The 26,402-nt window shown below is 36.1% G+C and overlaps 1 protein-coding gene across 4 annotated transcripts; it reads right to left on the reverse strand.

The window, feature by feature from the left end:
* Window positions 1–766: 766 nt before the first annotated feature.
* On the reverse strand, window positions 767–26,166 carry LOC121872050 (phosphatidylinositol transfer protein alpha isoform-like). Of its 4 annotated transcripts, XM_042374717.1 has the most exons (10): window positions 26,067–26,166; window positions 22,627–22,657; window positions 19,567–19,730; window positions 17,807–17,906; window positions 17,061–17,138; window positions 13,481–13,558; window positions 8,608–8,775; window positions 4,266–4,387; window positions 2,545–2,635; window positions 767–2,138 (listed from the first exon to the last, which is right to left on the reverse strand). In XM_042374717.1, the coding sequence occupies exons 1-10, from the start codon at window positions 26,081–26,083 to the stop codon at window positions 2,097–2,099; spliced, it is 891 nt and encodes a 296-aa protein (XP_042230651.1). In that variant the 5' UTR covers window positions 26,084–26,166; the 3' UTR covers window positions 767–2,096. The 4 variants fall into 4 exon arrangements, with proteins under 4 accessions (XP_042230651.1, XP_042230652.1, XP_042230653.1 ...); XM_042374718.1 differs by lacking the exon at window positions 17,061–17,138; XM_042374719.1 differs by lacking the exon at window positions 13,481–13,558.
* Between the last annotated feature and the right edge of the window lie 236 nt (window positions 26,167–26,402).

Genomic DNA, 26,402 nt, shown 5'->3' on the forward strand with positions numbered 1-26,402 from the left:
TGTGCAAAATTAACAATACAATTTATTAATAATACGTGGAATATTAGAGGAGACGAGACGGCTGCCGGCATTGTTTATGTTAAAGCTTACGAAACCAGTGACTGATTGGTTCTACATATAAAACTGAAGAAAATAAGACCCTGAGTTTAGCTGTAGTAAAATTAATGTAAAAAATGAATATGGTTGCTTGAAGTACCTGTAATGTTATTTAATGTTAATAAATGGAACAATATAAGTAGCTAACCATTAATGGTAAAAAAAAAAAGTGAGACTGCTCGTATGTAAGTGCGCACATGTGAAAATATATCGTCATTACTCTACATAAGAATATGAAAGCAACACTTATTTACTGCTCATATATATTGAAGGGTTAAATGTTGTACTCTGTATAGACAAGCAAAAAGAGAGAGAGATAGCAGCCGAACTGCCGGATGTAAACAAACCTTAATTTCCCGCAGCTTTTTTTTTAAGGGGATTAGCCCACCCGGGCATAGGTCACTGACCCACATTGGGGCCTGAGGGGCAAAAATTTAATACTCCTGTAATAATAATAATAATTCAGATAAGTAAAAAAAAAAAAAAAAAAAAAAAAAAAAAAAAAAAAAAAAAAAATTAAAAAAACTGCCTATCTACCTATTGGACAAACTAAAATCGTTCCGGATCACGGGAGTTTCCGGACCACAGAATGCCGGACTAGAGAGGTACAACCTGTACCAGTTTCATGTATGTAATTAAAATTTGTCTTGGTCAATAACAGTCTTGATTATAACAGCTAAAAGTCCTTTTATATATGTATATATTCAAAATTAGACACTTATTCTATATTGTATCAAGTTTTGGAAGGGCATTCATTTATTGTCAGTGGTGTGGACAAAGTCTGTCACTGATACATCAAAATCTAGGACTAGCTAACCCATCACACATGAGGGTCACTAACCCATAAATTACCATGAACAGAGTATAGGGTGAATGCTCAAGCTTTCTTATCATCTACAATAGTTTTGTCTGGCTTAAAGCTTAATTGAGTCTTCATGCATAGCCATCACTCTTCAGGCACAAAATGAGACATACTATGTTTAATGTATGTATGCAATGTATGTATGCAATGTATGTATGTATGCAATGTATGTATGTATGTATGTATGTATGTATGTATGTATGTATGTATGTATGTATGTATGTGTGTGTGTGTGTGTGTGTAAACATATGTATGAAAATGGTTGAGTACACCAGTATATACCTCCTCATGGGTATACTGATTTAAAAGGATTGACTTCATAATAAAGGTGCATACACACAATTTGGGGGATCAATATTTACACACAAAATAACTGCACCAGGGGCCCAGAAATGTTAACCCAAAATTGTCAAAAGTATTGTTAATTTGGAAATTTTCCAGGAGCAACTTACCTTAAACTCTGAAAAGAATCTATCACACAAAAATCATTGCACAGTACCTACATGTAACAGACAATGACATTGACAGAAATTGCCAAACTTTAATATGATCCCATTTACAAATGTATACTGATTAGCTGCAACATTGGATATTTTTTTCCTACAGGCATGCAGTTGTCTCTACTTCACAGTCATGGATTACTACGAGTCCAAAATTATGTTTCCTAGTTTCTTTGACTAGCTGCCCATTCCTCCCTTATGGCCTGCCCTTCTTGAATAGTGTATCCAGGCCAATCTACAGTATGTATCACCTTTACAGTTCTTACTTCACTATTATACTACAATCATGTTAGGAATAAGAGGTGAGAGACACTAGCCAGGAGGGTTATGATGCACTGACTACCTTGTTTTCCTCATTGATATAATTAAGTGATAACTTTCAAAGTACACACCAAAATTGTTTCTTTGCTCTTAATCATAAGAATGGCTTCTTTTTCATTTGGTCAGAAAAATACTGATTTTCTTATTATTTCAGCATATTTGTAATGTTCTAAACCGTTATACTATAGAGAAGGACTTAATACAAATCTGAACATACTGCTTGTCTGTTTTATATAGCTCCTCTGCAGACTAGAGGGTTACAGCACACACAGGGTTTGTTACTGCAGTGTCATGAGATGAGTAAGGCTACTCCAGGTCTAATCATCCTTTGTACCTCGTACTTCCCCAATCTGTCTTTGCTGCAAATAGAAGAAAAAAATTAATACAATAAAAAGTATGAAAACCAAACTAATACATGCAGAACCTGTCCACTGCTGGGAGCTTTTCCACAGATGATTTTATCATTTAGTGCCCTTGTCATCTAATGTAATGAAAGGTTATCTTTCTGATTGCCAAATATACTTCCTAACAAACAAGAAATAATGCTAAAATAAGAGATAAAACTTTTGTTCATTGTAGAATTACATAAATAATAAAATTACCAAATAAATAAAAATAAAAACCTTATATTTGTACAGTTTTCTTCTCACAGTCAAGATCATATTACTGTATTACATGTTATGAGTGATCCCAAACAGACAGAGTGGGAGGAGGAATGGATTAAGCTAGAAGACCTTGTATATAAGATGATGACAGTAAACTTGCCTGATCAAGTTCCTCCTTTGTTTTGTCCTCCAATCGTCGAATATCATCCATGTTCATGCCATACCACCGATCCATCCAACAAAACACTTGCCTGAGGAAAAAAAGAGAAAAACACTTCTAGTCCCCTTTAACAAGGATTTCAATAATCTGCAACATCTAGCCCTCTCTGAACAAAGCCCTTAATCACTCATAGCAGCCTCTAACTTTATATTACAGTATAGTCTGGATTTACGCGGTTTTTGTTTACGCGTTTGGTCATTTACGCAGTGCCTTGCCAGAATGAAAAAGTTTTAATTACGTGGTAAATTTGGTCATTTACGCGGAGAACAGCTGGAGAGGTCCAGACCACCGCGCCATTTTTTACCCACGCGGTCCATTCTTGACCATATGTGGGAAGCGGTGCGGTGAGTGGTGCGCTTTAGGCCGCCCAAACCGTTATCGCTGACGTCATATGACATATCGGACTGTGATTGGGCCACGCATCCTTACCACCCACGCATTCCCTCCACCGTTAGCTGTGATTGGTCTAATGTAACATGACGTGCCCTGCCACCAGAGGGTAGAAGTCACTGACCTAGCCGGGCCTGTCTCATTGTTCTCAGTCCGAGTATACATTTCTCTCTTGTGCCCGCTATTCCCCTCACAATGGCTTCCGCGGGACCCCCACCACCTGAGAAAAACCTTGAATTACCTGGACCAAGCCATGATAATGTGAAGGAAATCATCGAGTTGGGGGAGAAAATTAAGCTCGTCCTTGACAACGACTCAGTCAAGCATCGGTATGAAGTGTCTAATAACCATCTGTCGAAATTTATGGAGCCGTATATCCAGATCTATCTCGACAACATCAATGCTAGTCGTCAACGTAGTATTGAGGACTTCCTCGCCCGCAACCCACCACAACCACAGCCAGCCCAAGTCAGTGATAGTGAGGATATGGACTTTGAGGGGTTTGTCTGGTAGGCCCCCCAAACCTCTGCGAGTTGTGAAAGTGATTCACCGGAGGGCAACTAATCTGCCCTCTGCCTCGGAACCAGCCGCCATCCACGTGTGCCAACCCAGCTTTTCTACTAATGTAAGTGTTAAAAATCCTAATATTATTGATATTTCTCGGAATTATTAATTGTGCTTGCATACCATCATAAAATTAAGATGTTATTTTTACTACAACGTACGTATTGTGTCGGAAAAAGTGGAGTTTGGGGGTCGGCCCAGTCTCTATTTCAATTAATCCCATATGTTCTGTTATTTCATTTACGCGTTTCTCGTTTTACGCGGACCTCCCCGGGTTCAATTGACTGCGTAAATGCAGACTATACTGTATACTCTTGGGAGAATTTATAATCTATATCCAGAATTAATCCTTTGTAATTTCTGCTGGATCCTTATCAAACATTACCTTTAATGGTAGTCTTCCTATTAAAAAAAAGAAAAAAATATATTTATATTTAAGTAGTTTCCTTCCCTGTCCTCCCTTCTTACTCCTAGTACCTGCAGACCCTTGATGACCAAGCTCCAAGTCATTAATACAATATTGATAAAGTTTAACTTTGTCAACAATCCATCAATACACAATTACAATCAGTCTAATAAGCAGATAGCTATCTCCTTTCTCTGACTACCAAACAAATCTTTCCCAAACCTATATTCTTTACATTCATACAATTACACAACGAACATAACAGTACTAATTCATTTTAGGTCATCATCAACCACCTTACCTATGAAAGTTTGTAAATAGTCTGAGCTCAACATCCTGGATTATCTTTTCTATACGTGACTGTAGCCCAAACCACTTGAACTCACATGTCACCAACTTGTAGCAAGTCATCACTGGATCACACTGAAGGTAGAGAAAGATGAAAATATGTACTGTATTTTTCCTAAATCCTTCGAGCCTATTCCCACTATAGTACAAGGTGGCCAAAATCCAAAGGAATAATGTCTATCCTCAATATGTCCTTCGTTCATTCTGAGAATGAGGCGAGAGAATACTGTTAGCAATTCCAACCATCTTCTACTATAGCAGTTGATTTATGCCACAATTAAATTTTCAGATCTGTTTCTCAGATAATATTCAATTTGCAATTATAATACACTACGATAATAATTCATAAGTTTTGAGAAGGCTGACATTCCAAATTTTAAACAATTTTGGAGTAAAAACCGAGGTGAATTTTTATAACACCTGACTAAGGACAGTAACATAATATACAGTAAGATCTTGTATTGTGCAAGTAATATAGACTGGGAAAAATTGCACCAAATTCAAATTCGCCAAATGCAAATACATAAACTAATGGGAAAAATAACAATATACACTGGCGACTTTACATCAACCTCCGATTTTCCCATTTATAACCTCCAAATGATACAAATTCTGCCTTTATTGACCTGATTGTGCTTTCTGGAAACTAGTTTTTAGGCCTTCCTCAAGTAACTTAATCACACGCTGGTTATCCTGCATCGAGTACTTGGCAAACTTAACTCCCTTATGATAGTCCCGTTTCTCCCTTTCCTTATTTGGCCGCTTAGATGAATCTGTCCCACCCCCACCAGCACCAGTAGAACCCCCAGTAGAGGTAGAGGCCATTATCCTGACTTGACAGGTGGTAGCACCACCCAAAAAAGCACACAATAGCAGCCCGGACGGCAATTCGATCACCAGAAAGCTTCTTAGAAACATTCTTCTTACCTTGTCTTTCCATATTCATTGCTAACACAACAAAATTGGAGAAAAAGCAAAAATCACAGAGAAATCGACAGAAACAGCGTGATTCAACCGATCACGTGATGTAAACAGAGCGCGCTGGTGTAAACCGTTATTAGTCCTCACTGCGAAACATTCTTTTTACTTATTCTTTTCATACAGTGCCGTATATCTCGGCCTATAAGACGGAATTTGAACCTTAAAAAAATCAACCCAAAGTTAGGGGGTTGTCTTAAGCACCAGATATAAAATTCTTACCTCTTAAATATTGCAGTTTAGCGTGTCAAGAGTGGTGATGGAAACATGGTAAACCACTCACAAGGTCCTACCACTACGGTAATATGGGTAACAGCTAAGTTTGCGAAATGAAATCGCGCAAAATATGAGATCTTACTGTACATAAGGGAGATATTCCCACCCATACAGTGGTCCCCCAAATTCTCATGATTCTTATATTTATGAATCAAATTATCATACTACTGTACAAGTATACCATTACCTGTACAGTGGTCCCTCGATTAACGAAGACAGTTGGTTCCACAGAGTCATTCGTTAACCGCAAATTTCGTTAACTGAATCTATTATTTCAATGGGATATTGGGTAATTGGTTCGAACTCACAGAAAAAGTACATACAAAGTACTGTATACCGATAATAGAATTAAAAAACATTAAATATAAACTAAATATAGTATTGTACTGTACAGTATACTGTATAATAATAAATAAAAAACAATAGAATACTACATTTTTACTTACTTTGATGTGTGAGTGTTGAATTCCCGGCAGCTTTGTTTACATATGAAACGGCTGATTGTAGAGGCAGTCGATGATGACATGCCATATTCTTTACAGAGTGCATTGGTTCTAATGCCTTCTTCATGTTTCATAATAATTTCTGCACTGTACATTATCAATATGTTAAGTAAATTTCAGAATGACCAATAATTTTAATACAGTACAGGTAGTTCTGCTATAACGCGATAATTGTGTTCTTGTAAAATATCGTGTTATAGAAAATCGCGTAATAGAAATAACAGGGCTTATGGAGAAAATAGGGTTAGGTGCAGATTACTCGAAATCGAAAAAATTTAGTATTTAGCCTAACACAAAGGATAGCACAGTCTAAATAAATGTTACATTCATATCTAATAATGAAATCATACAGTAAATTTAACACTTTACCTTGAAAAAATATGAATGTAACTTGATGGGGGAGAAGGGTGATTTTGAGGTTGATAACATTGAGCTTCTCTTCAAGTGTTATATCCTTTCTTTTACGATAATCACCGGGAATTCTATCATCAGAGCGCTTTTTGGAGATATTCTTCTTTACCATATTCACAGTTAATACCACAAAATTGGAGAAATAGTAAGCAAAAATCGCGTTATAGCAAACAAGCGTTCGCGTTATACAAATATTGTTCCGAATTCATAAATCGCGTTAGAGCAAATTCGCGTTATCAAAACACGCGTTATAGCAGAACTCCCTGTATAAAAATGCAAAAATATTCATGGGCACAACTTTCTTAATATTTACTCCACTGGAAACGAATGTAAACATAGAACCAATTACTGTATTGGCGGACTAGCCGATCAGCTGATTCACACAACAAAGCGTGTTTCTCGTAAGGCTTTCGTTAATCGAAGTTTTGTTCGTTAATGGAACTGAAAATCCTTATGGGAGCTAATTCGTTAACCGAAATTTTGTTAATTGGACCGTTCATTAATCGAGGGACCACTGTACAGTACTATATAAATTTTGACAAATATTTCCAACCACTGGGTTCACAAGTTTGTAATGTATAGTGTGTGTGTGTGTGTAAGCAAACTCTACCACAGATTGTTTGGAGTACTTACCCCAAGCTGTCAGGGTGTGTAATGGTCAAGTGCTCCTTAGCAATCCTTGGTTGTTCACATTGTCAAACAACAGGGAGTTGTAATCTAATGTGTAGTAACAGGGTATCCTATCTTCACTGCATTTTAACACAATATCTGCCTTGTCTTTCAAAAAGTTCATCTTTTCCTGGACAGAAGTGTAAAGCTGGTGCACTTAGAAGCTCAAGTAATAAGTGAAAGAAAAGGAATCCTCATTTAACACCCAAGAAAAGGTTGAAATGTTAAATAACATGACCAAGACTGTTAACAGCAATGTTCCATCATTGTTTATCAAGCTTATTGCAACCAATGGGAATAAATCTTGCATATATGCAGTGGCTTAATGGTAAATTAAATCTATACTTTCTGGGGGTTTTGACAAAAATATATAAGCCCAACCCCATAACCGCAATTTCCCACCAGAAGTTCAAATTTTATTTAATATGATACATTTCAAAGTTCTAATAAATATAATCTCAGGGGGTTATGGAAGCCACCTTCCTTGATGCCTGGGCATCATATCACTAGCTAGGTAGGGATGGACCCATTTCCTGTCTACCAAGATTGCCTGTCTTCCCCCGCTCGATTTTTTTTCTTTGGGGTTCTATGAAGTCCAAAGTGTACTCTACAAAGGTGCAGGATATTTTTCACCTGAAAGAGAGCATCACAGCAACAGTGACCTCCATAACTCCTGTGATGTTAAAAAATGTGTGGAGGGAAATTTATTACCATTGTGACTTAGTCTGTGCTATGAATGGTGTACATATTTAATGTCTACCCTAACATACCCTAATGATATGTACCCATACACCAAATGAAATGCAAGCATACTGATCATGAACTATGTGAATGCAGTACAGTATTCCTTTGTTTGCATTATTAAAGACAAATTTATAAGGCATCAAGGTTTTTTCATTTCAATGTGGACACCCTGTACAGTATTTCCTTTCCAAAACAGCCCCAAGATTTCTAGTTTATCACTGTTGTTTCACTCTTCACTAGCACCTCAATCCCCAAATTCCACTGTCATGTTCTCAAGTTATTCAAACACAACCATGCCCCTTACTTCTTGTGTGTCATTTCTCCAATACTTCCATTCTTGCTGGTTTTTCTACTCCTCTCATAGACAAATGCAATACAGGGGGTCCCCGACTTACGAACACCCGCAGATACAATCAGGGTTAAACTTGAAATTTACAGTACAGTATTTTATTTACATGATGACTTATTTTTACTTTCACTTACTGTATCTTGTCATTCTATTTCTTCTTTTCTCTTAAAGCAAGTGATTTTAGATGTATATTAGGACTTATGCTATGATATAGTGGGATTTTAAACATTGTTCTGAAAGTACGGTATGCACATAGCATGTGTTCCGACTTACATACAAATCCGACTTAAGAACGGAACCTGTTCGTAACCCGGGGACCCCCTGTATATCCAAACTTATGAGCTGAGAAGTATACAATACTGTACCTTCTTCCACCACTGTGGTCCTTGCAAAGGACCCCGACCAGTTTTCTGTGATTTAAACTTAGTTGGATCTTCACTAGGTTTATAGTCAGATGTCTTGACAGGATCGTTGGCGATATCAATAGTCACTACGTCCCGTATCTTGAGCTTTTCTCCTGTCAGTCTGTGAGCCTACAGTGAATAATGTCAAGTTAAAACAGTTCAACTCAAACAATATACATTAACATATTCATCTTAAAGTCTTCTAAAAATTAATTTAATGCACCGAGTACAGAAATGATAACCTGAGTCTATTACTTTAAAATTAGAGACATAAAATCATTATGAAAAAAAAACAAAAAAATTATTGGTACTTAAAAACCCTAAACTTTATACAGCATGAAACTGTTATAATCATAATCGCTGAATCTCAGGTTAATGATACTAAGAAATAAGAACTAGTAATTATACCCTCACCACTTAACAGCAGATTATGACTTACAGGAAATTTCTAACTAGTTAAGGATAAAGCTATAAAGCATTTCATATTACACACAAACTAACTACTGTACAGTCTAATAGTTACGTGAAATGTACGATACTGGTTAATTTTCAGTGTATGACTTGAAAAAAGTGAAAGGGACCTTTTTGATTTTTATGCATAAATTCTCTTCATATACTAATATGATTTTTAGTGAAACAATGAAGGTTTCTTCGAATTTTTTCTTTTCTTTTTTCATTATATACTGTAGTTAATATGCATCTATCTGACTCCTGCTCACTACTATGTATTCAACAAGCCACCTGAACTGAACTGGCCTTCATGATGATTAATTAGATGCGCTCCATTCCTAATAGGCACCAACTTTTACTACTCTTCACTCACCATTTTGAGTGAAGCCCCAATTTTAATAGTGAGGAGGGAACTGGCTTTCATCTTAAAAATTTTGTTCTTCTAATCACAGGCTACTCAAAAATCCAACTCATCAGCTAGTGAATGGATAAATATACTGTCCACAAGACTTTGAGTAGCTGCCACGGTACCATGCAGCCACTCCTCGACTTACGACCACCCCAGTCGTACCAAAATTTTTTCTAATTATGTATTTTCGAGTCCCGAGGTAAGTGATGACGCTGTGTACTGACAAAATTCTCGTTTGTAATTCCCTTTAAAATGGCTGGCAAGCTTAAAGGTGAGAGTTTTGTGGTGCTGAGACGAAAAAGAGACCCATTTTAGATTTTCTATGTACTATTTTCGCATTTTCGACTTACGACCTGGATTTGGGTCCCTAACCCCGTCGTAAGTCGGGGACTGCCTGTATTTCAAGTACAGTTTATGTTGATATGATTCAAACTGAGATATGACTCATTGTACATATAAATTAATCTATTTGTAATCAAATAATAATAAAAATGCAAATATGTAAATAATTTTTTATTAACCCTTACGCCCCGGGTGACGTACTAAGCTGTGCGCCATTTACCACCAGTGTTTAAATGCCCAGCATGGGTTATCAGGTTCCAGTGTGACTATTTGCCTGTCACACCACACGCTCTGCCACAGGGAACCTTCCTGAACGTAATTACCTACTTTTGTTTGTCCATTTTATCATGTTGTATTAAAGTAATATTGCTGAAAGAAGTGTAGTTGTATTGTAATGTAGTATTACTGGAAAATAATGCCATGATTATGTTATAAATGTATTTATTTGTGGAATTATTATTTTATTCATTACTTGCTCTACCAAACACAAAGCCAGCCAGACAGCCTGGCGACCGACTGCGTTAGTGTTGCCAAGCACTTTTTATGAAAAATAATGCAAATAAAATGCTCTAAATGAATTATTAATAGCAAATAAGTATTATGACCAGTAAATATATGCATTACTGGCCATCACAGACACAAAGGCAAGCTAAAAATAGCTGGTAAGTGCATAGGTGACCACAGGGTCAGCTATCAAAACAACAATGTCCCCTTATATCCCTTCATCGTCCCTCCCTCAGCGCTGCCAGGCAAGTTTCTAGACGGTCAATATATAGTTTTTATTTTTTTTTAGTTTTATTGTTTAATCATATAAAAAAAAAGGTTAAAAATTATTTTTGGAAATGTTTTGATTTTTCTCGATTTACCCCCACGTGGGGGGTACTACTAGCGGCACCCTAACTTGGGCTTAAGGGTTAAATATTCATTGCAAACTTCTAGTAAAAATTTTAATTTCTCATAAAATTCTAAGCCAAATTTAAATTTGAATTAAACACAAGAGGGGCGATTACCACACAGTAAGGTTCTGCTGAATGAGCAACTGAAAACGAAAATCCGGTTTAATAGGATTAGTGTCTTAGGGTATAATAACTCATGAACAAACTTGTATTGGATTTAACGAGCATATTACTAGTGAACCAGCTCACATTATCATTCATGGGGTGAGGTGAATCATACTTTGTTATTAGTTGAGTAGCCAGCCAGGCTCAAATACTAACAGACTTGTTTTCTATACAGTACTGTACTGTGCTCTGAGGCAAAGTCGGTTGCAGGCTGACCCAACCTAGCTAGCCAGTGAGCCTACACAACGTGGTAGCTTTTTTTCATCATCACGTTCTCTGCATCGTGGAGCATGCATCGCCCTTGCTTACTCATTTCTCATATCTTTATGACCAACCCCAACAACGAGTTCAAAGAACACAATAGCACTACGAGCAGTGCAACTCCAAAGATGAAGAGGAACACCATCACCCTAGAGATGAAACTGGATGTACAGTCACCCAAAAAAGTCCTGTCGCGAACCACGATTCAGACTCGTGAACCCGAAGCAGTAGACACTGATACATTATTCTGTCCATAAATGCTTCGGATTCAAGAGTCTGAATCTTGGGGTTCATGGTTCGCGACAGGACCTTTTTGGGTGACTGTACCATGAAGACTGAATCTGCTGACAAGTGTGAGCTCTGGGGTTAGTGGCATCAACAGTGTGCATAATCAACATCCAAGCTGAGAAAATTATAACTAGAGCAAACTTAGTGAAACCCCAGAGTGCCAAGCGACTGTCTCAGTCACAGTGATGAGACGGAAAATATGGAGATTGCTTGGTTCTTGGATAGAGATGCAGAATCAAAGCAACATGCTTCTGTGTCATCTGGTGATTATGAAGATAGCCAAGACTATTTGATGACATAAAAGAAAAAGGTGGTGACAGTCCTGAAGTGAACATTTATTTGCTAGTCCAGAATGGTTTGTGAGATTTAAGATACGGAACATCCTACATACCTATCATTTTGCTTTTCCTTTAAATAACATTAGTACTTCTACTTTTCCTTGAACTTTTTCTCAAGAGTAACAGTACTTTTACTTAAGTAACTGTTTCCAATACAGGTGTGTTCACCACTGAATACATCTAAGTTTATACTATGGGGTTACAGGAAAAATATTTTTGGGCGAGAGCACATCTCAGCTTTTAACATGAGATCCCATGGAAAGCAGGAATTTATATAATGAGCACTTTTCAAGAACTCTTATGATTCAATAAGTGGGACCTTACTGTATCTTGGCTCATGTCACAGTTCCTTTGCACAAGCAGTTACCTGCCCTACCAGATGTGCAGAACATGCTTCCTGTCATCCAGAGACCAACCAATTTAAAGATTTCAGTTTCTCAAGTTTTCTTTATTTTTTACAATATATAAGGTAATTTTCAAGTCTTGTTTTGTACAGGGGCCCTCGAAATTCGAGGGGGGTTAGGTTCTCAAAATGGCCACGAATCGCCAAATCCGCAAATAACATTGCGGACCTGGAGGGGGTTACATTTTTATTTGTGTACAAAGAAATGTATATTCACTTTATGTGTTTGCCCTTAGGACAATTATTTATTTTACCTGTATTATATATATTGTATGTGTATGTGTGTGTGTGTGTAGACACACACACATACAAATAAATAATACAATGGGAAAACACTCACAAATAATCATTAACAAATTTATTAAAAATTTGATAGTTCCACCCTCAAGTCTGCGCTTTATTACTTTATTAAAAAAGCACGGACTTGAGGGTAGACTCACATTTTTAATAAATTTGTTTCTGATTATTTGTGTGAGTGTTTTCCCATTATTATTTATTTGTATGCATTTTGTGTGTGTGTCTACACACACATATATTTACAATATAGGTAAAGGAAATTACTGTCTCTATAACGAATGGCTCCCTGTCCCCGCAAAAATGTCGGTAACTTTAAAACTACCCACAGACATTCTTGGGTATATCCAGGGTGTCATCCACGAATAATAGAGGACCGCGAAATAAAAATCCACGAACTTGGGGGGACCCCCGTAATATATTTTACATATTCTGTTACTAAATCAAATAAAGTAACCTTCTCATGTCTGAGGGTTGGTGACTTTATCCTCCATTCCAAACATTATTCTTTTAATATTTTATTAAAATAGCAAAAAAAACAAAAAACAAAAAAACAATGTCTTTAATTTAACTTTATAAGGTTTTACTTCACAGTGGAGTATATATAATTATTTGTAGCTGCATGAATCTGAGTTACTTAACCTCTCAAATCCACTAGTACAGTAAAGTTGCTCCCACAATTCTAAGAGCATTTAGATAAATGAGAAGGGTCCATAAAATATCTAATACAGTATATAACTTGGAACATGAAAGAGATTATAATTCACTATTTTGTTTAGCCTCAGAATTTTCCTAAGCAATGAATGTAAAAGAACTTAAAACTACAAATAGGTTAAACTTTGGTGCAATATATTACCAAAAAGTATTGGATCCCAAAAACAGAAAATTTTTCCTCATTTTTTTTTTATGAAGACTGATGTATTATTTGGAGATAATTGAAAGCTAATATATCACTGAGGTAAAATTTGAGTAACAATTTATGACTCACATTGTCCAGGGTGCTGGCCTCAGCAGCATGAAGGGTCTCAATGCAAATAACAAAGTTTTTCTTCATATAGCCAGGGTTCTGTCATGCAGTTGAAGGAAAATATATTATTTTACAAAGAGAAAAAAAGAAGATAAAAGCAGAGATTTGAAGGCTATGAGGTCCAGGAAGTGCAGTTGTTCCTCTGTTGAACCAATGCAAAGTAAGTTATACTCTAAGCTGAGTATCAGTGAGTAGCATTTTAAATGTACTTTCCAAGTTTGTGCCCAGAGAGTAACAGCCAACACAATAAGCAATGGACTCTCAATCAAAAATTATAAATGGAAATTTTTACAATTAAACACTAAAAAACAAATGTAGAGTCGGCTGCACTTATACCTGGTACAGTGGCTAGTGCATTTTAACCCTTTCGCTGCGGCTGTATCGTATACAATCATGTGGTTTAAAATTGGCATGCGCACCCTGACGAGCAAAAATGCGACTGCATTATATGTTAAGTACTTTTCTACCAAATTGAAATATGTATAGTTGAACTCGGCAAAAAAAAATAAAAAATCATTATATGTACTGTACTTGAATAATAGAAATATTTATTTCTTATCTTTCGAAAATGTCTGCACAGGATATCCGGCTTAATTCATGATGTCGTAGTGAAAGGTTTAAGAGATGTGGTAACTCTGTTTTTCTTTACATCGTATTAAAACTCCCAGAATGGCCCTAACGAATGTCACAATAGTAGCCAGACTAAGGAAAACTAGATAAGATTTCACAGAATTGCCACAACTCACAAAATGTGCCATCCACTGTACCAGGTATGAATGCAGGTTACTGAACATACTGTAGTTTATCTTGTATATGAAAGTTGGCACAATACAATTTTTTTAAATGTAAGTAAAGAAAGAAGTCATAGTGTGTAAATGCCTAAGAATTCAGTGGCAAACCAACTTTGAACCCCTGAACTTAACAAATACAAAATTATCTTTTGTAAATGTTTAATTTGGCATCACATTGATCTTTAGGTCAACTGACAAACTGTATTATGAATGTTACACACCATTTTTCAAAGGCAGTATCATGCAAACTTTGAACCCAAGACTGACCCCCTGAATCAGAGTGAAAGCAGATGCTGGGGTAGTATGTGTAGTATCTCTTCCTTTCCTTCACTGAGGTGAGTTAAAAAGGACTTTATAATATGAAAGTAATGCTTTGAAGCCAACCTGTCAAATACATATGTAATTTAAGTGTTTGTAAAATAAGAATTGAAAGAAAAAAGAAAGAAATGGAGTCCATTATGCTAAAGCAATCAAATTACTGAATATGAAGTACAGTACTTTATAACAATTCTTTTAATACATCAGCAAATATCAACTGCACTTAAAACTAGCAGCTCTTTTCCACAGGGTACAATTACTGAGTTGAGAATCTACAGTGGCTGTGGCTGTCTGGCTAAAACAACCTACAATCAAAGAACAAAACTTTAGCATACTGAATGGACATGTTGTCAAATGTTAACAGAACTTTGGTATGCTTCACACACATAACATATCTGACAAAACAGCTTGGTAAAAAAAAAAGCTTATAAAACTCTAGCAAAAAAAACAATTGATTAAGCATATGAGCATTGAAAAAAAAAATCTTCACTAAGTCTAGAATTAAATACGTAGTGAAGACTTTGTAGGGAAAGGAATTGTGTGAATTGTCCTTACCAGAAGAAAGCAAAAATTTACACAAAATTGTACAATTGATCATCAAATTCCATTTTCCAGCAAAAACAATAATCAGGTGGCTTTCCTTACACTTCAGTATTTACTTGATTGAGGGGCCAAGTCATTTGGCCTAAACCATATTAAAGCAACCCAGATCCATATATTAATACATTTTCAATAAAACAATTGCCTAACCTTCTTTGTTACAGTGACTATCCTCCTACAAAATGGTTAGGTGTAAAGGTTGCTTTTTAGAGATAAAAAGCCTTTTAGAGCTACATCTGCTTAACCAACACACATCCCCAAAGCCAGCCAGTGACGGCTATTTTACTCCATGTCAATCCATAATTTTGAGTTTTGAGGTCAGTTCCAGCTGAATAAAGATGAACCCAAGGAAACAGAGGGTATCTAAGCCACCTGGCTAGAGGCCAGATATTTAGATGGCCCATCCCTCATAACTATCTTCAAGAGTGAAGTGCTTCCCCATCTGGAGTACTGTCACCCTGTATGGTCCCCGAGATATGCTAGGGACTGTCAGTTGGTTGAAAATGTTCAATGGATTGAAGAAGCCGCAAGTCCAGAAAACTGTGAGGGCAAACTTTTTCGGAGTGCGAGTTGTGAACTCTTGGAACAATCTACCAGAAAGTGTTGTGGCAGCACCGAGTGTGAGCTCTTTCAAGACAAGACTTGACCAACACTGGAGCAGGTTCAGGTACATTCAGGAGCCGGTGCATGCCCAGTACTTGCCAACAGTGCGTAACAGAGACGTGACCGATCGCCCAAGCGGCTAACGAGTCGATCATTTGGTGAAGAGGATAAAAGAAAAGGAAAAGTAACAGAGATGTGACTGATCACCCAAGCGGCTAACGAGCCAATCGGTAAAGAGGATAAAAGTAAGTAAAAGTAATAGACTAAAAGCCATCTCTTAATCAAGAAACTGAAAATGGCTTCATTCTGAATCTCTTTAAGAAACGTAACATGAGACAGAAAGGTCAATGGAAGCTCCTAAAGAACCACTACTAGGAGAAGGATAAGGCTAACCCAGACTCATGAAAGTATTGTATGAAAGGTAAATAAACTTTATAAGATAACCTTAATACAGGAATGGTATTACATACGTGGTATCTAAAACTGTGGTAGTTCCTACCAAATATTCTAGAAGTATTACAAAGAAACTTAACACTCGTATTTCGTTGAAATAGCTAAGAGAGGGCCAATTGCATGTCTAAGCTCTACAGCAGTCAACCAGGAACTGGATTGACCTGGAATAAGACAGCAGGCCTGGCTGTATGTATGTATGTGTGTGTGTGTGTGTGTGTGTGTGTGTGTGTGCTGGTTAGACCAACACAATTCTAAAACACCTGCCTCTAGACTCTAGAGGGTAACTCTTGCTTCTGATATCCCTTATTTAAGGAAAATGGTTATGACCATGAAGGTTGGTGAATTTTTATCTTACAGAGCTTAATAAATCAATTCAAGCTGCCATAATAAGATGAAGATTTAATAACCAATGCATGCAGTTAGGTAAGTGCTGTCATTGGAGCCACCCGATTACAGGATGCATGCTAAAAAATGATGAACCAATATGACATCAAAATTACATCATTGAATACTAAAATTTATTCAGCCAAATTGGTTAACAGAATATATTCCTTTCCTGGAAAGAGGGCAACATTAAGTGTATCTGCACTACTGCAGGCCTGGAAATTCATTAATAGGATACAACAGCCTAAACAGGAAATCACATAACAGCCAAGCAGAAGACAATGACACACTGTGGTTGCTATGAAATTCCAAGCCTGCTAATACTGTATTATTGTGGTCACAAGCAACAAGAGGAGCCAAATCATGCTTGACTCAAGCGCTGTGCCACTCACATTCTCCAACTCCCCATCATCAGGTGCATGTAGTGTCTCTATTGTTATATAAAATCCCTCCTTCATGTAGCCTGGGTTCTGAAAGGCAACTTATTAGACAAGAAGACTAATTCATACAATATGTAAAATAAAATCATACAGATAAGATAGGGAATAATTGTGCTAAAACTTAATGTTTCTTGATCTATATCTGGAAAATGTAGTTTCTGTTGCATAAAATGTTTAAGTCTATTAGTGGATTTATCAGAAGATTAATAAATGAGTCAGAGTGGGCTTAAACTTCAGAATATCAATATAGCTTTTTAAAGCTAAATTTCACATGTATTTTGGCTAACCCTACAAGAATACTGTATGTCCCTGTACAAGAAAATATGTTATCACCTACAAATGAAAACAATAGCTAACGAGTCCAGGGTCAGTTTGCTTCTCCTGTATATAGCTGACCATTTTCCATGGCCATTGAGCCAGCTCCTCATTTCAAATACAAAATATTAAAATGTGTGTGACCCCTGACAACTAACACACAATTAAAAAAAATAAAAATAAAAAAGAAGTCAAACTACGTGTTTGTGTCTGAATCCTGTGACAACTTGCAGCACTCATCAGCAACAATGGATATGGCAGTAATATTATCTAACTCTGCTTGGTCATTAGTCTGATTTTGTGCTTATGGAGTTGAATTCTAGATCTATAACAAATGTGCAATGTACCTGTATACAGAAAACTGCAAAATAGACTGAACATACCGAGATGATGGTTCTACAGTAAGGGTAAGCATTCCAAGCTTCTTCATGAATCTCAAGTGAGCCCTCTGGTGCTAAGAGACGGATGAAGGACGGTACTTTGCTGAAGATAACAATCATGGATAAGACTGATGTTAACATTAGCTACATAAAGCACATCATACTCTTTTGAGCAATATTGGACTATTCATATAAAATTATATGAAGGATCATTCCATGCGCCAAATTGTTAAAAATTAAATTAACTCGACTTTAACTCATATTTGCTTAATTTTTCTCAAAACTGCAACATCCAACACTCATCATCACCAATTTACAGCCATTTTCCACACTAACTATTGCACAAAAATATACCTAGACAGGTATCCCCGATCTATGATATTTCGCTTTAACGATGCTGATGTTTTAAGACCACTTCTCATTTTTACTTGTGTACAAAGAAATGTACATTCCCTTTATGTACGTATTTGCCCCTAGAACAATAATTTTTTACCTGTATTGTATATATGTGTAGACAGACACAGACACAAAAAACACATACAAATTAATAATAATGGGAAAATTCTCTCAAATAATCAGAAAAAATTTTCTTAAAAATATTGAGTCTACCCTCAAGTCCACTCCGTACTTTGTTATTAATAAAGCACGGAGTGGACTTGAGGGTAGACTCAACATTTCTAATAAATTTCTTTCTGATTATTTGCAAGAGAATTTTTCCCACTATTATATATTTGTGTGTGTGTGTGTGTGTGTGTGTGTGTGTGTGTGTGTGTGTGTGTACATATACACACACACACACACACGTAAAATACAGGTAAAGGAAATTACTGCCTCCAGAACGAATGGCTCCCGGTCCCAGCCGCGAAAATGCCGGCAACTTTAAAACTACCCACAGACATACTTGGGTATATCCAGGGTGTCATCCGTAAATATTAGAGGACAGCAAAATAAAAAACCGCAAATTATCCGGGCGTACTGTATACTTTTTTTTTAGTGTTACATGCATACACAATCGTTAATACAGAATGCACAAAAATAAAAAAATAATTATCATAAGGTCAAAAACAAGGGGAATAAACATTTCTTATGTGCACTAGTTAGCCCTCAAAGCAGGGAAAGGGGGGAGAAGCATGGGAAATCTCTCTGCTGTTCGGTCCTGTAAAATGATTGCCAAATGGCAACACATTATTTTGTATTTAATTTATTATTATTATACATTCTCACTCTGTTTTTGTGACTGTGAAAAATGCAGTGTAACTTTGAAAATGTCTGTCAAGCTGTTGCTGAAGACTTCTGCATCTGGGAAGGCCAAGGCACTCTGGAAAACAGTGTCTCTGGAGCTGAAGCTTGACATTGTGAAGTGGTCAGACTTGTTCTCAATGATGTGTTGAGTGTTGTTTATATAACTGTTTTCTATTAATTTTATTAGTGTAAAATGTTTTTTCGGTGATACATGCTATAATGAACTCGATTTACAATAGTATTTGAATTTGCGATGGGATTTTCAAGAACCTAACCTCATTGTAAACTGGGGGATACCTGTATATACATATGTTTATTTTCATTATTTTGGTAGCCTTCCTAACATACAGTACCTCAGCATCAAGTACTATTCCTCCAAATCCTGTGATCTCAACCGTGCTAGATAATAGTACAATGTTGGGTGGATGGAAACAAGAGTAACACAAACACTTATTCACATACTGTATTCATTTATTCACGAATAGAATTATCAATAATTACTAAATGAACTGTCTCATTACCTTTTCAGGTGGTAGATCTTATAGGTATACTGCCCTTTGCAGTACTTTTCCCCCAGTAGTGGGTGGTTGTCAAATGGTTCATTTTTAAGGACCTCAATACCTTCCCCTCCTCCAGTTTCATTTTTACTTGCTTCTGCAACACTGTACAGCTGTGCCACTTGGTACTGTAAATAAAATTGTAATTATCATCTTTACTCTTCACCCACTTCTGTGTGGCATAAATTAATGGGATTGAAAATTTAATGAATGGGAGGAAATATTAGAGAGGGATTCTAGAATAAGGTAAAAAGTGACAAAGCATGGCTAAGACATTATCAATTATGTACCGGTATCATTAGAATATGTTCACTGGCAATACAGCACTGTACAGTAATAACAACACTGTATGTATTGTAATAGTAATACTAAAAAAATACAGTAATACAAATAATAAAGGACACATTAATGGCAATTTCTTTTTTTAAGTGTATTAATCTACTGTACTAAGTATTGTATTAAGAACAATCATACATGTCTAGGGCAAGAGTATCCAGTAGTATGTACTGTAATATATTATTTTATATATTATATTATTATGTAATAACAAAAACTGAGATGCCAATTGGCTGTATTCCTGCCAAGGTGAGGAAATTCTACACACTGTCATAAGAGAGAGGTTTGGCTAGATATCGTACAATAAATAATTTATTATCATATTACAAGTGTACTGAAAATAGGTAACTGCATTTGCCAGGAGCAAGTAATAAACGTAACATTATCAGTGAGACAAGCAGTAAATACTTGATCCTTTGGAATTGATGCATCAACAACACTTTATCCTGCCAATGTGATGACTAGAACCCAAAAGTTTAGGCACTTAATATTTTTAAAAGGGTAGGTAAATAGGCAACACATACAGCTGAAACAGGCAGGAAAGTAAAAAAGGTTATAATTATTTTACTACAACAATACCGTAATTATACAGTACCTGTACAAAAAATTATGCATAATATTACAACACTACTGTATTAGTAAAAGAAATGATAGGTAACCAATATATTTTGGGGGTAAAAATAGAAATTTTTTCATTAATTTCCACAGCTGAAACTGTTTCTTCTCAAGAGTGAAAATGTGGTAAAAAATAAAAAATACTGGGGTCCACATATTTTTTCCATAATATAGCCTCACTTGGTACAGTCTCGTTAGAGATTCTTCGAACACTGCTGGAGACAGCTGGCAACTCAAGGCCGTTTGTTTAATATAGTATGTAATATAATATAATACGAAACAACACAGCCCAACCATTAATTAAGCAACAGGGAACTAAGTAACCAATCACCGATAACCTTTTACAGTGGTCCCTCGATTAACGAACACAATTCGTTCCACAGAGTCGTTCGTTAACTGAAAATTTCGTTAACCGAATCCATTGTTTCAATGAGATATTGGGTAATTGGTTCCAGCTCACAGAAAAGTACATACAGTACAATGTAAAAAAAAAAAGCAGGAAAGTACATTTACTTTGAGGTGTGTATGTAGAAGGTTCCTGGTTGATGATGATGATGATGATTGGAATTAGAAGTGGGAGTGGAGGAGAAGGGAGAAGAGAAGGGAGAAGAGAAGGAAGTGGGGATGGAGGAGAAATCACCTTTCAGGGGACCCATGCTTGATGCAGTAATTTCACTAATAAATTTTTAAGTTCACTAGGTGTAATTCAAGATTAATTTATTTAAATCAACAGTGCACTATATATTATCAATAAGTTATCTAAATTTCAGAATGGCCAATAATTTTAATGTAAAAATGCAAAAATATTCAAGACACCAACAAAATCGATGTTCACTCCACTGTTAACAAAGCCAGACTAACGCCTGGTGGCTGAGTCAAGCGGCTGATGGGCGCACAAAAAACTAGTTCCCTGTACTGCATATATTATCAATATGTTAACTAAATTTTAAAATGACTAATAATTTTAATATAAAAAATGAAAAAAATATCAAAGAGCATAACTGAAACGAATGTAAACAGAACAGATTACTGAATTGGCAGACTAGCCCATCAGCTGATGCTCAGAACAAAACGTGTTTTTTGTAAAGAGTTCATTAACCTAAGTTTTGTTCGTTAACCGAATTGAAGATCCTTGTGGGAAGTAATTCGTTAACCGAAATTTCATTAATCGAACTGTTCGTTAACCGATGGACCACTGTACATTCATTCATAATTTTTACTAAGTACTATAGTAAACAAATGGCCTTGAGTTGCCAGACACTTTACATTTTTAGAGGAATGTTGACATTAACAAATATACCTTGCACAGGTCCAATGAAAACTGAAATTGCTGACCAGAAGCTGTAGTACTGTACAGTATATGAAGTAAGAAGGCATGTATGCTCTGTTGTTGAGTTTTCCAAGCAGCATCAGCTTTATGGTTAAGAGTCTCTTAATTTTGAGAAACAAAGTCCCTGTACTTTAACTTCATGTAGTTCACCGATTTTTGCACATTTTGCAAAATAATACTGCTCCATTTGTAGAGAACACACTGCTACCAAACTCTTTAATCAAATTGCTAAGTTTTGAAGTGAAATGTGTTCAACTGTGTTGGAAAGAGAACTGAGTGACTCAAACCGTACATCCCAGGCAGTGGAGGATATATTCACACTCGCTGTACCTATCATACACATGCGTCCATTACCCATCAGAATAATGCAGAATGAAATATTCAGTTTGAACATTAAGTAATCTGCTTCGTGGAAACGGTCAGGATATTTTCTTTTCTTGAAAGGCCAGTAAATTTTTTTCAGAGCAGAATGATAACAAATCAATGAAAATAAGAAAAAATGGCATATTAAAAAAACAAGCAATTTTATTACAAAAGTTGGCACTTAATGTATAGCATTTTGGTTGAACATCTGGGCTCTGGTGATTAGCTTAACAAAATTGAATTAAAACACTTATATACAGTAATGGGGTGTCAAGAGGCCTAGAACCCCCATCAGTTGCATGTTATAAGAGAGCCACCATGCAAAAAGAGCTAATGCCAGAAAGAATACCAAAAAGAGATACATAAGCTATTGTACACACCTCGTCAACTGTGAGTGGTAGGATGACTCGACTGAAATACAAAATATAAAATTGAAAATACAGTAAACATTATGAAGTTCAGAAAGTTACATAACATGATTAACTTTACAAAAACAAATACATGTAAGGTCCACACCTATAAAATTTCAAACATTGAACATTCTTTGTAACTGAAGACATAAGAATGCACCTTATTGGATGAATAAGCTGAAGTATGAAAATAACATCTAGAATAACAGTGTTCACTTGGCAGCAATTAGGAGAAAAAATTATGGTATACAGGAAGTGCCTTAATCTTGTCTGGTGCTATGTAAAATGCCTGCATCTAGATTTTCAATGCTCACTTTTCAAGATTACCTGGTAATTTTGAATACCATTAGTAGCTAACATGTTAAATTATGGAGGTGTGGGGAAAGGCCAGTGATTTTCTGGATTCTGAATACTACAATAGCTATGGTATCAAAGCATGTAACAAGCCTACTAAACCCTGAACTAGATGCAGAATTAACAAAACCTGAAATTTATGATAACTAACTGTCTGGTAAAGCATTGCAATATTGTAGCTACAATTACAGTATTTTTATCCACATACAATATGCATACAAAAATAATCCTTACTCTTGTTAACATCAATGTAGTACAGTGCATACTGAAGAACTTAGGGGGATTGAAATGAGTCACACAGTATTGGAATTGAATGATCATTACAAAATAGTAAGTACAGTACAGTTCAGATGTGGATAGTAAGAGGGAAAAGAGAAGACCAAGGAGATAGAAGAATGGGATAAAGGAGGCTATAAAAGTAAAGGAGTTGGTCATCCAGGACGCAGCAGATGTGGAAGGAGAGCATGGGAAGGAAATGCTGCTGGTGAGTGGTGCTAGCTGATAACTCGAGACAATGAAGATGGCAAAATGGGGCTGAGAAAAATAACCGTTTTTCATATATGAATCTGCATCAATATGAGTTAATATATATTAGCACAAACTTTCATGCATAAGTTCATGTGTGGTATCCCCCCCCCCCCAACTTCTTAAACTGCCAAAACAGGTTTAATCACATATCAACCAAGGTGTCTTGTGAAGATATTTTTTTAGGTAGTTGGTTAACCTGGTCCCTCTCCTACAAGAAACAAGGTCTGTGCTAGCATGTGACTTTAAATCCATTAAAGGTTCTCTTCCTTCATTTAGGACATGAAATAAATCACCTGAAGAATCTTCACCCACGCTTAATTCACCTAAATATTAACCACCCTAAGCCAACGTAACCTGATCCCCCAAAACAGTTTTAGTGGTTAATTTTTAGGTGAAATAAGCGTGGGTGGAGATTCTTCAAGTGATCAAATGAACCACACCAGTCTGGCTGACCTGAGCTACAACATGTTAGCCACTACCTCTACATCTTCCAGTGGGGTGTGCCCATTTCGTCACCACTGGTTTTACCTGTTTCGTCACCGCGTTTATTCCCATCACCATTTCAAGGGCAATATATTCCAGAAAATTATTACATAATTAATACCTTCAATATATACACGAAAATTTCACTAAATTTGCCAAAATATCGGTTGCTTGGGATATAAAATAATCAAAACACCTAGTTTACAAAGTTGTATTACGAAATTATGCCTCGGTATAACAATGCATCGGATCATGCATCTCATTAAGACAATTTATTAAAGATGAAAATAAAAATAATTGTTTATTACTTATGCAAGCATCTCACTTAAACAATTTATTAAAGACTAAAATGAAACAAAAATAAAAATATTGTTAACATGCCTGCAATCATCTCACTTAAACAATATGTGAAAGACTAAAAATAAATAAATAAAAATAAAAATTAAAAACATTGTTATTACTCATGCAAGCTTGGAAGACGACACGACTTTTTTTTTAAGAAATTAGAAGTGGTGATATATTTTTCTACATATTCATCCCACAGCTTCCAGAGATGGACTTGTTTGTCATGATTTGCTTTTCTTGTGCACGATTTTAGCTCGTGCTCAGCAACTAGTTGTAATTGCAAATCAACCAAGGTGGTGAAGAAGACGAAACCACCTTCATTTGTTCTGTATTTTGTTTATTTACCAATGTTTTAATTGTTTTCTTGATTAATTAATTAATATTCATATATAATAATAACACAATAATTCTCGAGCCGTCTGTATACGTGTAATTTCTATTCGTGTAAAATAATAACTTACAATTTATCACTCTAATACCAGCGACTAACGGTCTGTTAGTGGTGACGAAACAGATTTGATATTGGTGACAAAGTGGGTTTTTTGATGACGAATAGTGTATCCGTTCCAGCAAATCAAAACAAACTTTGTACTATACTATGTCAGAATTTTTTTTAATTTCCGAAGGGATGGACCACTAAACACTGCCAAACTTAGGGTTTTGTGTGATTATTACTGACTGCAGAACAAAAAAATTCCAGGTCTCTACCACTGGATTAAGAGTGAATATTGTATAGTAAAATCAATAATCTTAATAAGTTTCATGACAATATTCAGTCCTGAATGTTGGGTGTAAATGGGACTGCCAGGGGTTGGGTGTAAATGGGACTGCCAGAGGTTGGGTGTAAATGGGACTGCCAGGGGTTGGATGTAAATGGGACTGCCAGGGGTTGGGTGTAAATGGGACTGCCAGGGGTTGGGTGTAAATGGGACTGCCAGGGGGTGGGTGTAAATGGGACTGCCAAGAATTGGGTGTAAATAGGACTGCCAGGGGGTGGGTGTAAATGGGACTGCCAGGGGTTGGGTGTAAATGGGACTGCCCAGTATGGGCCAATAGGCCTGTTGCAGTTTCCTCCATTCTTATGTTCCCTGTCTTCAACACAACCCAGGTTTTGTGATGAACTTTATTTTGTTTCAAGTGTTATCAAGAACACAATAATTAATTACAACACTACCAAACCAAGTAACAAATGACCTATAAACAAAAATCCCCCCAACCACCAGCTTAGTGGCCCAGTGTTGTACTTTACCCCACACACCATAAGATGTAACCACTAAATAAATCTTATCCTGGTTTTCAAAAAGAAAATAAGAAGAGCCGCCACTTTGACCACCGATGTTAAATAAGCTTGAAAATAAGTAGGTCAAATACGAGTGTCAGCCTTGACCTACTCATGACAGCTGTCAGTAGATATGACCGTCCACCACTGCAGTACTCCCTTTAAAATCCTTCTTCAAAATTCAAACTATTCATTAACATTAAACTCCATTAATTAATATTTACGAGGAGAAATTTGAAGGATATTATATAAATAATACCGCCAGGAAGAAACAATGTGGTTACTCTGGGTTACCACATAAACAACCACAATCAATAACCCTTGGTTCTTATAATAAAGGTTGTAGTTACGCCGTCTAATATAATTATAATTACAATAAAATATTCAATGTCAAATTGTCAGTTATAGCGACTTAACTTACAATTCCTTGACGAGCATCGTGACCTATACTATGACATGAGCTGGAGTGGACTGACACACACACACACACACCCGGATGAAGTGACAAGTGAACAACGCCGCACACACACACACACACACACAGTCTAAATAATGTTAGAAAGGTAATACGAACGTAGTCACTTAATCATTCATATTTCATGTATCGCTAAGTAACCAACACTAACATTACTTAAAATTAATTATAAAATTAGATTAGTTCTTGTTTGGCTAGCTATGTTTGCATTTAAGTAATTTAAATATAAAAACAACAAATTAGGAATTATTATTCGTGACATATTTTCAACATTATGAATTT

This window comes from Homarus americanus, unplaced genomic scaffold, assembly GCF_018991925.1.
Source record: "Homarus americanus isolate GMGI-L3 unplaced genomic scaffold, GMGI_Hamer_2.0 scaffold51476, whole genome shotgun sequence".
Lineage (NCBI taxonomy): Eukaryota > Metazoa > Arthropoda > Malacostraca > Decapoda > Nephropidae > Homarus > Homarus americanus.

Excerpts from the sequence above, each read along its gene's own strand:
- LOC121872050 (XM_042374717.1), bottom strand. Across the intron at positions 19,731-22,626 it reads TACCACTCACAGTTGACGAG|TACCAAGTGGCACAGCTGTA; the intron begins GTGTGTACAATA and ends TTTTATTTACAG. Across the intron at positions 8,776-13,480 it reads AGGCCAGCACCCTGGACAAT|GCTCACAGACTGACAGGAGA; the intron begins GTGAGTCATAAA and ends TATTCACTGTAG.